The 12078-nt window shown below is 41.4% G+C and overlaps 1 protein-coding gene across 1 annotated transcript in view; it reads left to right on the plus strand.

Annotated features, from left to right (window-relative positions):
- Positions 1-12078, plus strand: part of smad4b (SMAD family member 4b) — a 112366-nt gene that overhangs the window by 84009 nt on the left and 16279 nt on the right. Inside the window, exon 10 of the mRNA XM_072252196.1 lies at positions 2907-3075. Within this exon, the coding sequence (XP_072108297.1) occupies positions 2907-3075 (169 nt within the window). The remainder of the gene's footprint in view (positions 1-2906; positions 3076-12078) is intronic.

The raw sequence follows: 12078 nt of genomic DNA on the forward strand, positions 1-12078 counted from the left end.
GGGAGCACCGGATGCAATAGATAACCCCAACAGATTTGCAAGTAAAGTGTTGCCTCACCTGGAAGGGCTGTTTGGGGCCCTGAATGGTGGCAAGAGAGGAGGTGTAGGGACAGGTGTAGCACTTACGCTTACAGGGATAAGTGCCGGATGGGAGATCCGTGGGGATGGACGTGCGGATAAGTGGGTTGCGGAGGGATCGATCCCTGCGGAAAGCGGAGAGGGGTGGAGAGGGAAAGATGTGCTTAGTGGTGGGGTCCTGTTGAAGGTAGCGGAAGTTGCAGAGGATAATGTGCTGGATCCGGAGGCTGGTGGGGTAGTAGGTGAGGAACATTGTAACATTGCCTTTTTGGCATGTATTTTCTATCTCCTGTTGTAATTTGTAGGCCACATCCTTACTATAGTTTGGGGGTCTGTATACAACTCCCAACAGGGTATTTTTACCCTTGCAGTTCCTTAGCGCTATCCACAATGATTCATCACCTTCCAACTGTCTGCCGCCTCTTTCTAATGATTTGATTTCATTTTTTACCAACAGATGAACGCTGCCCCCTATGCCTTCCTGACTATCCTTTCAATACAATGTGCATCCTTGGACATAAAACTCCCAGCTATAATCTTTCAGCCATGATTCAGTGGTGCCTACAACATCATACCTGCCAATCTGCAACTGGGTTGCAAGTACATCTACCTTGTTCAGTGAACGACATGCATTCTGATACACCTTCAGTCCTGTATTCGCGCTTTTCCATTTTGTTGTATCACGTTCAGCGTTTTGATTCCTAACTTTGTCTGAGGTCTTACCAACATCTGCCTCCACAACCTCTCCACTAACTGATCTTGCCCTCTAGCTCCCATTCCCCTGCATCTCTAGTTTAAACCCCACTGTGCAGCATTAACAAATCTTACTGCTAGGATATTAGTTCCCCTGCAGTTCAGGTGCAAACTGCCCCTTCTGTACAGGTCCCACCTTCCCTGGATAAGAGCCCAATGATCCAAAAATCTTGTGCCCTCCCTCCTACACCAACTCCTTAGCCACGTATTAAACTGTGTAATCTTCCTACTTCTAACCTCACCTCACTAGCACGTAGCACAGGTAGCAGTCCTGAGATCACAACCCTGAAGGTCCTGCCCTATATCTTAGCACCGATCTCCATGAACTGTCTATGCAGAACCTCGTCACTGGCTGTTCTCCCTCCCACTTGAGAATGCCGAGGACTCGATGTGAGATATCCCAGACGTTTGCACCTGGAAGGCAACATACCATCCAGGAATTTTATTTTCTCCCACAGAATCTCCTGTCTGTTCCCCTAAGAAACAAATCCCCTATTACCACAGCAGGCCTTTTCTTTGCCCTTCCCTTCTGGTCTCAGAGGCAGACTCCGTGCCAGAGACCCAACCACTGTGTCTTTCCTCTGTTTGCCCCCCCCACCCTCCCAAAGTGATATACCTGTTGTTGAGTGGGATGGCCACAAGGGTATCCTGCACTGGCTCTTTAACCCCTTTCCCCTTCCTGACTGTCACCCAATTTTCTGTGTCCTGTGCCTTGGGTGTAACTACTTCTCTGCATGTCCTATCTATCACCCCTTCAGCCTCCCAAATGATCCAGAGTTCATCCAGTTCCAACTCTTTAACATGGTTTGTTAGTTGGATGCACTTCTCACAGTTGTCGTGGTTAGGACCACTGGAGTTCTCCCTGCTGTCCCACATCCTGCAGGAGGAGCATTGCAGTATCCTGCTGTCATCTCTACTGACCTAGCTGAGCAGGTATAAAGAAGAGAAGGAAAAAAACTCTTTCCTTTGCTTTATCTGAATGAAGCCTCTGTTCTCTAAAGCCTCAAAGACCCCTAAAGCCTTAAGATCACCACTCTGCCTGTGTCTACTCAGACAACAGCCACTGCGCTTGCCCCGCCTCCTTTAATTTGTTCTTACTAATTAATCCCAAACTTCGCTTGGTCGCTGATCAAAGCTCTGTTACACTGCCGTGAACTGCTCCTGCCTTCTATTCTCAGGCTGTGGATCTGACTGAAGTGTATTCCTCTCTAAAGTTCCGATGTTTGGATTGGCCACTGGTCAAAGCTCTATTGTAGAAGACAGATGAACAAACTGAAGTGTTCAATTGTTTTGAACCATGTAGCTTTTGATTAATTGGAGGAAATGAATACTTTTGGCATTTTGGAAGTCCTGGGCAGTGGTGAATGAAGTGAAATGAGGCAGATTGGTAGCCTTTTAAATCGTCGTTTGGATTGTGGGTTTGTTCTTTGTGTAGTGGGTGCCTGGTGCCAGTTTGAGGTATTGCAAACTTGAAGGTTGACATGCAATTCAAGTACAATAATGCATTTGCAAAAAAAAAAACATTATAGCAACCAGAATGGCTACTTAGAACTGAAATGATGCTCTTGCAATTTCATCTACATTTGTGGGACTAAACCTGACCAGAGGTACAATTCAGGAAAGAGGCAGAAATTACAACACTCCTCCTTTTCCCCCCTTGTATCTGTAAAGTGCTATCTAAATTTAAAAATACTTGCACAGTTTACATGATTGAAGCCCAAAGGTCTCAATAAATCAATAAATCTTAATCTATTAGTATTATTTTAGACCATAAGGCCACAAGATATAGGAGTAGAACAGGGACTTTCAGCCCATAAACTCTGCTTTGCCAATCCATCATGGCTGATTTATTACCCTGCTTGAGCATTCCTGCCTCCTCCCTGTAGCCTTTGATGCCCTGGCTAATCAAGAACCTATCAACCTCCGTTTTAAATATACCCAGTGTCTGCGGCAATAAATTCCACAGATTCACCACCCCCGGCTAAAGAAATTCCTCATCTTGTAACCTTGATTAACCACCTCTTTTTATTCCTTTACCATTGAATTTTTAAACCGGCTTCATTTGATTTTGACAGGTTACACATTGGGAAAGGCGTGCAGTTAGAGTGCAAAGGGGAAGGAGATGTCTGGGTCCGATGTTTGAGTGATCACGCCGTGTTTGTGCAGAGTTACTACTTGGATCGGGAAGCAGGCCGTGCACCTGGAGACGCAGTTCATAAGATTTACCCAAGTGCATACATTAAGGTTTGTTCAATTGGATTAACTAAGTGATCAATATATTCATTTCTAAAATATCTGTGTAGTTTCATGTTACATAAAGCCATAGTTATTTCTCAAAATGTTCTACAGTTTTTTTTTAAAGGCAAACTTTAATTATAGACCATAGGTCATAGAGCATTACAGAACAGTACAAGCTCTATGGCCCACGATGTGCTGACCTTTTAACTCTTTAATCTAGGGCTTCCATTCCACATAGCCCTCCATTTTTCTATCATCCATTTAAGGGTCTCTTAAATGTTCCAAATGTATCTGCCTCGATCACCACCCCGAAAGGGTGTTCCACACACCCAGAACTCTGTGTGTTTAAAAAAAACAAACAAACTACCTTTGACATCACCTCTATCCTTTCCTCCAGTCGCATTAAAGTTATGCCTCTGATATTTGTCATTTCTGTCCTGGCAAAAAGTCTCTGACTAGCCACTTGATTTATGCCTCATAACATCAGTATTCCTCTATGAAGTCACTTTCATCCTCCTTTTTTCCAAAGAGAAAAGCCCTAGCTCATATTACCTATCCTTATAAGATGTGCTCTCTAATGCAGGCAGTGTCTTCAATAGATTTCAGTAGGTACATTTAATGTCAGAGAAATGTATACAATATACATTCTGAAATTCTTTTTCTTCACGGACATCCATGAAAAGAGGAATGCCCCAAAGGGTGAATAACAGTTAAATGTTAGAACCCCAGCTCGCCCACCCACTTGTAAACAGCAGCAAAGCAACAACCCCGCCACTAGCAAGAAAGCATCTGCTCCCTCCACTGAGCAGTCAAGCGTGCATCAATAAAGACACAGACTTGCAGTACCCCAAAGACTACTTGTTCATCTGATAATTCGATATACTAATGGCTCTCTCTCTCCCTAATAAGGAAAAAAGAGGCCCCGTTTCACAGCAAGATGGGAGACAGAACAAAACAACTCACCGATATATGGTGTTAGAAGTCTGTCTGTTGTTTTTTCTGAGCTCTGTGCCCAAAGATCTCGGGTCTCTGGGCAAACAGCCAGCAGCCAGCTTGCTGCTTTTGATTTTCCATGTACTCCCATGACACACCAGTTTTCTGCGTCGGCACCGACCTCGAATCCACCCACCTCCAGAGCCACGAAAATCTGCCACCCTGAAGGTGTGCTAGTCTTTCAGGTTGCATCCTTGGCATATCAAAAAGCGGCCAGTTGTGAGGCCCTGAGAGTGGGTCCCATTCCCACAAAGAGCTGAATCTTGGTAAATCTCCTCTGTGCCTTCATTACAGCACAGTGCAGGCCCTTTGGCCCTCAAATATTGTGCTGACCTTATAAGCTGGAGATGAAAATATAACCAGTGTGTTAATTATAGCAAAGGTATCCACAATCAATAAAATCCAGGACATAATGCTGCACGTTTACTCTCAGGTCATTAAGATACTGGAATCTTAACTTAACAAATGTGTCCTACAGAAAGCAAGAAAATCCCTTCTTGCCAAATACTTTCCTACAGTCAATCTTCAAATGCACTGGATTTCGGTTAATTGGCCACCAGTTATTCAGGGCAGCCGCTTATTTGGGGCAACTAATCAAGAAAATAGCTGGGATTCCCTTTGTTTATTTGGGAACTATGCTGCTTAATTGGGCCAAACAGTTTCTGACTACTGTCAGTTATATGCACTTGTGTGGCTGTTAGACATTACACTATGCTTAGAGCAAACAGATTTTAAATAGTGTCAGTTGAATGTGTTTGTGTTCAAAAAGCAATGATTTTTGTCACTGATAGTTGGTGAGAAATAAACAGTAAGGCAATTCAGAACTGTTTTGTTCACTGTGGTTTCAAGCATTCATGCTTGGAGATGCCAGAAACAGTTGGGAATGAAAATGAAAATTTGGAGATGCAATCATGAAAAACATTGTTTGAAGGCAGTCCATTATCTACAATAGGTGTTGGTGCTGATTTTGTTCATTTACAGTTGATCTAAAGAACACAGCAGCATACACTGGATGAATTTCTCCATCAATAGCTATTAGAAACTAATACAATTTTATAGTGACACACACAAATTGCTGGAGGAACTCAGCAGGTCAGGCAGCATCTATGGAAATGAATAGATGGTCAATATTCTTCAGAACGAGGAAGATGCCAGAATAAAAAGGTGGGGGGGGGAGGGGAAAGGTCCAGCTGGAAGGTGATAGATGAAGCCAGGTTGTTGGGAAAGGCCAAGGGTTGAAGAAGGAGGAATCTGATAGGAGAGAAGATTGGACAGTAGGAGGAAGGGAAAGAAGAGGAGCCCCAGGGAGAAGAAATTGGCAGGTGAGAAGAGGTAAACGGTCAGAGTGGGGGAATAAAGGAAAGGGGGAGGGGGAAATTTGATTATCAGAAGGAGAAATCAATATTCATGCCATCATAGAAACATAGAAAACCTACAGCACAATACAGGCCCTTCGGCTCACAAAGCTGTGCCGCACATGTCCCTACCTTAGAACTACCTAGGCTCTACCCATAGCCCTCTATTTTTCTAAGCTCTATGTAGCCATCCAGGAGTCTCTTAAAAGACCCTATCATTTCGCCTCCACCACTGCTGCCGGCAGCCCATTCCATGCACTCACCACTCTGCGTAAAAAAACTTACCCCTGACATCTCCTCTTTACCTACTTCCAAGCACCTTAAAACTATGCCCTCTTGTGCTAGCCACTTCAGCCCTGGGAAAAAGCCTCTGACTATCCACACGATCAATGCCTCTCATCATCTTATACACCTCTATCAGGTCACCTCTCATCCTCAGTCACTCCAAGGAGAAAAGGCCGAGTTCACTCAACCTATTCTCATAGGGCATGCTCCCCAATCCAGGCAACATCCTTGCAAATCTCCTCTGTACCCTTTCTATAGTTTCCACATCCTTCCAGTAGTGAGGTGACCAGAACTGAGCACAGTACTCCAAGTGGGGTCTGACCAGGGTCCTATATAACTGTAACATTCCCTCTCAGCTCTTAAACTCAATCCCATGATTGATGAAGGCCAATGCACCGTATGCCACAGAGTCAACCTGCGCAGCAGCTTTGAGTCTCCTATGGACTCGGACCCCAAGATCCCTCTGATCCTCCACACTGCCAACAGGCTTACCATTAATACTATATTCTGCCATCATATTTGACCTACCAAAATGAACCACCTCACATTTATCTGGGTTGAACTCCATCTGCCACTTCTCAGCCCAGTTTTGCATCCTATCAATGTCCCTTTTTTAAATCTTTTTATTAATTTTCAAGTTCATAAACATAATAACAATAGTTATACAAAGAGATTGGAATTAGCTTATTGTTAATAAACATATACAAAAAAAGACTACAAATAGTACAAGTGTAATAGACTTCCAAGCTCTTGATATAGATAATCATGGAAAAAAAATAAAAAGGATATTGCAAAGAAAACCCCCAAAAAACCAGGAAAAAAACTAAAAAAAAATAGAACTAATGGCTAAACCCCCAAAAAAGCAAACAGAACAAAACAAGACTGAACCAATATATTAGATTGAATACAATCATTAATGTCGTCAACTCCGCTCCTCTATTCATATATTCTAAGTTAATAAAAAGGATTTGGAAAAGGTCAAACTACATCATATGAAAATGTTGAATAAATGGCTTCCAAGTCTCTTCAAATTTAACCGAAGGATCAAAAATGACACTTCTAATTGTTTCTGAATTTAAACATGATATAGTTTGAGAAAACCATTGGAATGTAGTAGGGGGGTAGGTCTCTTTCCAATTCAATAAAATGGATCTTCTGGCCATTAGTGTAACAAATGCGATCGTCCGACAGGCTGAAGAGGATAAATATCTATGTTCTGTCATTGGCAAACCAAAAATTGCCGTGATAGGGTGGGGTTGTAAATCAAAACACAAAACTGTTGAAATAATATCAAAAATATCTTTTCAAAATTTTTCCAAGAGAGGGCAGGACCAGATCATATGAGTCAAAGAAGCCACCTCAGAGTGACATCTGTCACAAATAGGATTTATATGGGAGTAAAAACAAGCTAGTTTATCTTTAGACATGTGGGCCCTATGCACTACCTTAGATTGTACCAGCGTATGTTTAGCACATATAGAGGAAGAACTAACAAATTGAAATATTTTTTCCCATTTCTCTATAGGTAGACGAAGTTGAAGTTCCCTTTCCCATTTATTTTTAATTTTATCAGATATACCTGACTGTAATTTCATAATTGTATCATAGATAGTTGCTATTAATCCCTTCTGATAAGGATTTAAACCTAAAATTTTGTCTATGATATCAGTAGAGTGTTAAATCGGAAAGATAGGCAGTGTGGTATTTAAAAAGTTTCTTATTTGTAAATATCTAAAAAAAATGGGATCTGGGCAAGTTATATTTATTAGATAACTGTTCAAAAGACATGAAACAGTTATCCAAGAATAAATCACGGAAACATGTTATACCCTTCATTTTCCATTTCAAAAAGGCTTGATCCATAACCAAGGGTTGGAAAAAAAATTAGATATATTAGGGCTTGATAATATGAACCAAAAAATTTTACGAAATTGGAATCATATTGGTAATGTATATTTAATTATTGGATTAACCATTTGCTTATTCAATTTAGAAAATACAAAGGGAAGTGAAGTTCCTAAAATAGAAACCAATGAAAACCCTTGTACAGAGTAATCTTCGAGGTTTACCCATTGTGGACTTGGAATTATATCCCAATCTTGTGTCCAAAATATTAAATATCAAATATTAATTGCCCAGTAATAGAATCTTAAATTCGGCAATGCTAAAAGCACCATCTTTCTTGGACCTCTGTAAATATTTTTTACTTAGCCTGGGATTTTTATTCTGCCATATACAAGAGGAAATTTTAGAATCAATAGTATCAAAAAAAGATTTAGGAATAAAAATTGGTACCGCTTGAAATAAATATAAAAATTTAGGTAAAATAATCATTTTAATAACATTGATTCGGCCAATCAGTGATAGAGACAATGGGGACCATTTAGTAAGCGATTGTTTAACCTGACTAATTAACGTTGAAAAATTGAGCTTGAATAGGTCCTTATGTCTCTTAGCAATTTTAACCCCCAAATACGTAAAATAGTTAGTAGTCAATCTGAATGGTGAACATCTATAAATGGGAACCTGCATATTTACTGGAAAAAGTTCGCTCTTACCAAGATTCGATTTGTAACCAGAAAAACTACTAAACTGAGCAAGCAAAGATAATACAGCTGGAATTGATTTCTCAGGGTTAGAAATATATAATAGTAAATCATCTGCGTATAGTGATAATTTATGTATCTCATTCCCACGGGTAATACCAAATCTGTTAGGAGAGTCACGAATAGCAATAGCTAACGGTTCCAGGGCAATATCGAATAATAATGGACTAAGAGAGCAATCTTGCCTAGTACCACGGAATAACTGAGAAAAGGGAGATCTTTGATTATTGGTAAATACTGAAGCCAAAGGAGTAAGGTTTATCAGTTTAATCCAGAGCAGGGAGTAGGGGTCCCAGAACAGATCCCTGAGGCACACCACTGGTCACTGACCTCCATGCAGAATATGACTCGTCTACTACCACTCCTTGCTTTCTGTGGGCAAGCCATTTCTGGATCCACAAAGCAATGTCCCCTTGGATCCCATGCCTCCTTACTTTCTTAATCAGATTGGAGGCTAAGTAGACAGAATATAAGGTATTGCTCCTCCACCCTGTAGGTGGCCTCATCTTGGTACAAGAGGAGACCATGGACCTACATGTTGGAATGGGAAGTCCTGCTTGTGGCAGATGGTGCGGAGGTGCTCGACAAAGTGGTCCCCCAATTGATAACGATGTAGAGGAGGCAGCATTGGGAGCACTGGACACAATAGATGGCCCCAGCAGATTGGCAGGTGAAGTGTTGCATCACCTGGAAAGAATGCCTGGGGCCCTGAATGGAAGTGAGGGAGGAGAGTACTGTAGTACTATTGGTAGTATTCTAATTTGTTGTGTATTTCATTGCATTACATAAAATTTGTTACTCGATTTGTCTTTTTGATACCTTTTTAACTACTTCCATTAAACTTTCGTTCATTGGACCAAAATGTACTATCCTGATGTGTCCCAATTAACCAGAATCCATTGTATTCCTAAAATGATGGAAAATATTGCTGATGTATTATACAACACTTACTAAAAATCTGTCAACAGATGTTCAACTTAAACTCAACTGGGACCACTCAGTTCCACACCTCTTTGTAACCTTGGCCCAAACATTAATGAACTAAATTACTTACAGTGGTGAAGTGAGTGACTGCCTAGGATATGATACAGCATCTCACCTAGTGCAGTGACATCCATTTGTCCCAAACCCCAGAACTGCACTGAAGTAATGTTGAATGTTAAAATTGGGTACTCTGAACTTAGCCAGTGTTGGTGATAACAATCCACCAATACCCACAGTATCATAGTCTCAAAAGTTGTCTAGCTGGTGAATTCTGGATGTGCTGTGTTCTGAAAAGTAATGGATACATCCCAGTCCATCACAGGTAAAGCTCTGCCCTCCACTGAATACATCTACATGGGCCACAAGAAAACAGCATCCATCATCAAGGACTCCAGCCATTCAGGCCTTTGTCTCTTCTCGCTGTTGCCATCAGGAAGAAGGTACAGGAGCATCAGGACCCACACCACCAGATTCAGGAATGGTTATTACCCCTCAACCATGAGACTCTTAAACCAGAGGGGGATAATTTCACTCAACTTCTCTCTCCCCAGACCTGAACTGTTTCCACAACTTATCATTGAGTTCAACTTGAAATTTGATAGGGAGAAAGTAAAGTCTGACATAGCAGTATTTCAGTGGAGTAAGGGAAATTACAGTGGTATAAGAGAGGAGTTGGCCAAAGTAAATTGGAAGGAGCTGCTGGCAAGGATGTCAGCAGAGCAGCAATGGCATGCATTTCTGGGGAAAATGAGGAAGGTGCAGGATATATGTATTCCAAAAATGAAGAAATACTCAAATGGCAAAATAGTACAACCATGGCTGATAAGGGAAGTCAAAGCTAATGTAAAAACAACAGAGAGGACATACAACAAAGCAAAAGTTAGTGGGACGATAGAGGATTGGGAAGTTTTTAAAAGATTTGATAGAGGTATATAAAATTATGATGGGTATAGATAGAGTGAATGCAAGCAGGCTTTTTCCACTGAGGCAAGGGGAGAAAAAAACCAGAGGACATGGGTTAAGGATGAGGGGGGGAAAAATTTAAAGGGAACATTAGGGGGGTCTTCTTCACACAGAGAGTGGTGGGAGTATGGAATGAGCTGCCAGACGAGGTGGTAAATGCGGGTTCTTTTTTAACATTTAAGAATAAATTGGACAGATACATGGATGGGAGGTGTATGGAGGGATATGGTCCGTGTGCAGGTCAGTGGGACTAGGCAGAAAATGGTTCGGCACAGCCAAGAAGGGCCAAAAGGCCTGTTTCTGTGCTGTAGTTTCTATGGTTTCTATACAGAGATTAACTAAAAGAATAATTAGAAGGGAAAAGATAAAAATATGAAAGCAAGCTAGCAAATAATATCAAAGTGGGTAGTAAAAGCTTTTTCAAGTATGTAAAAAAAAAATAAGAGATGAGAGTGGATGTAGGACCGCTAGAAAATGAGGCAGGAGAAATAATAATGGGGGACAAGGAGATGGCAGATGAAGTAAATGAGTATTTTGCATCACTAGCAGTGTGCCAGATGTTGCAGTGCGTGAAGGAAGAGAAGTGGGTGCGGTTACTATTACAAGGAAGCAGGTGTTCAAAAAGCTGAAAGACCTAAGGTTCCATAAGTCACCCAGACCAGATGAACTGCACCCCAGGGTTCTGAAAGAAGTAGCATTAGAGATTTTGATGGCATTAGCAATGATCTTTCAAAAATTATTGGACTCTGGCATGGTGCCAGAGGACTGGAAAGGAGGAAGGTAGCAGAAAGGAAATTATAGACCAGTTAGCTTGACCTTAGTGGTTGGGAAGATGTTAGAGTCAATTGTTAAGGACGAGGTGATGGAGTACTTGATCACACAGGATAAGATAGGACAAAGTCAGCATGGTTTCCTTAAGGGAAAATCCTGCCTGATGAACCTGTTGGAATTCTTTGAGGAGATTACAAGTAGGATAGATAAAGCGAATGCAGTGGATGTTGCATATTTGGACTTTCAGAAGGTGTTTGACAGGGGTCAGTGTTGAGACCACTTCTTTTTATGCTGTATATAAATGATTTAGATAATGAAATGGCTTTTTTGCTACGTTTGCAGATGATACAAAGACTGGTGAAAAATCAGGTTGTGTTGAGGAAACAGGTAGGAAGCAGAAGGACTTAGATGAGGAGAATGGGCAGGAAAGTGGCAAATGAAATATAATGCTGGAAAGTGCGTGGTTATGTACTTTGGTAGTAGAAATAAATGTGTGGACTATTTTCTAAACAAGGAGAAAATTCAAAAATCTGAGATGCAAAGGGACTTGTGAGTCCTTGTGCAGAACATCCTAAAGGTAAACTTGCAGGTTGAGTCGGTGGTGAGGAACGCAAATGCAATGTTAACGTTCATTTCTAGAGGTCTAGAATACAAGAGCAGGGATGTGATGCTGAGGCTTTATAAGGCACTGGTGAGGCCTCACCTTGAGTATTGTGAACAGTTTTGGGCTCCTCATCTTAGAAAAGATGTGCTGGCATTGGAGAGGGTCCAGAGGAGGTTCACAAAGATGATTCCAGGAATGAAAGGGTTATCATACAAGGAACGTTTGATGGCTCTGGATCTGTATTCACGGGAATTTAGAAGGATGAGGGTGGATCTCATTGAAACTTTTCGAATGTTGAAAGGCCTAGGCAGAGTAGATGTGGAAAGGATGTTTCCCATGGTGGGAGAGTCTAGGACAAGAGGGCATAGCCTCAGGATAGAGGGGTGTCCATTTAAAATAGAGGTGCAGAGAAATTTCTTTAGCCAGAGGGTGGTGAATTTGTGGAATT

Source organism: Mobula birostris, chromosome 3 (assembly GCF_030028105.1).
Source record: "Mobula birostris isolate sMobBir1 chromosome 3, sMobBir1.hap1, whole genome shotgun sequence".
Classification (NCBI taxonomy): Eukaryota; Metazoa; Chordata; class Chondrichthyes; order Myliobatiformes; family Myliobatidae; genus Mobula; species Mobula birostris.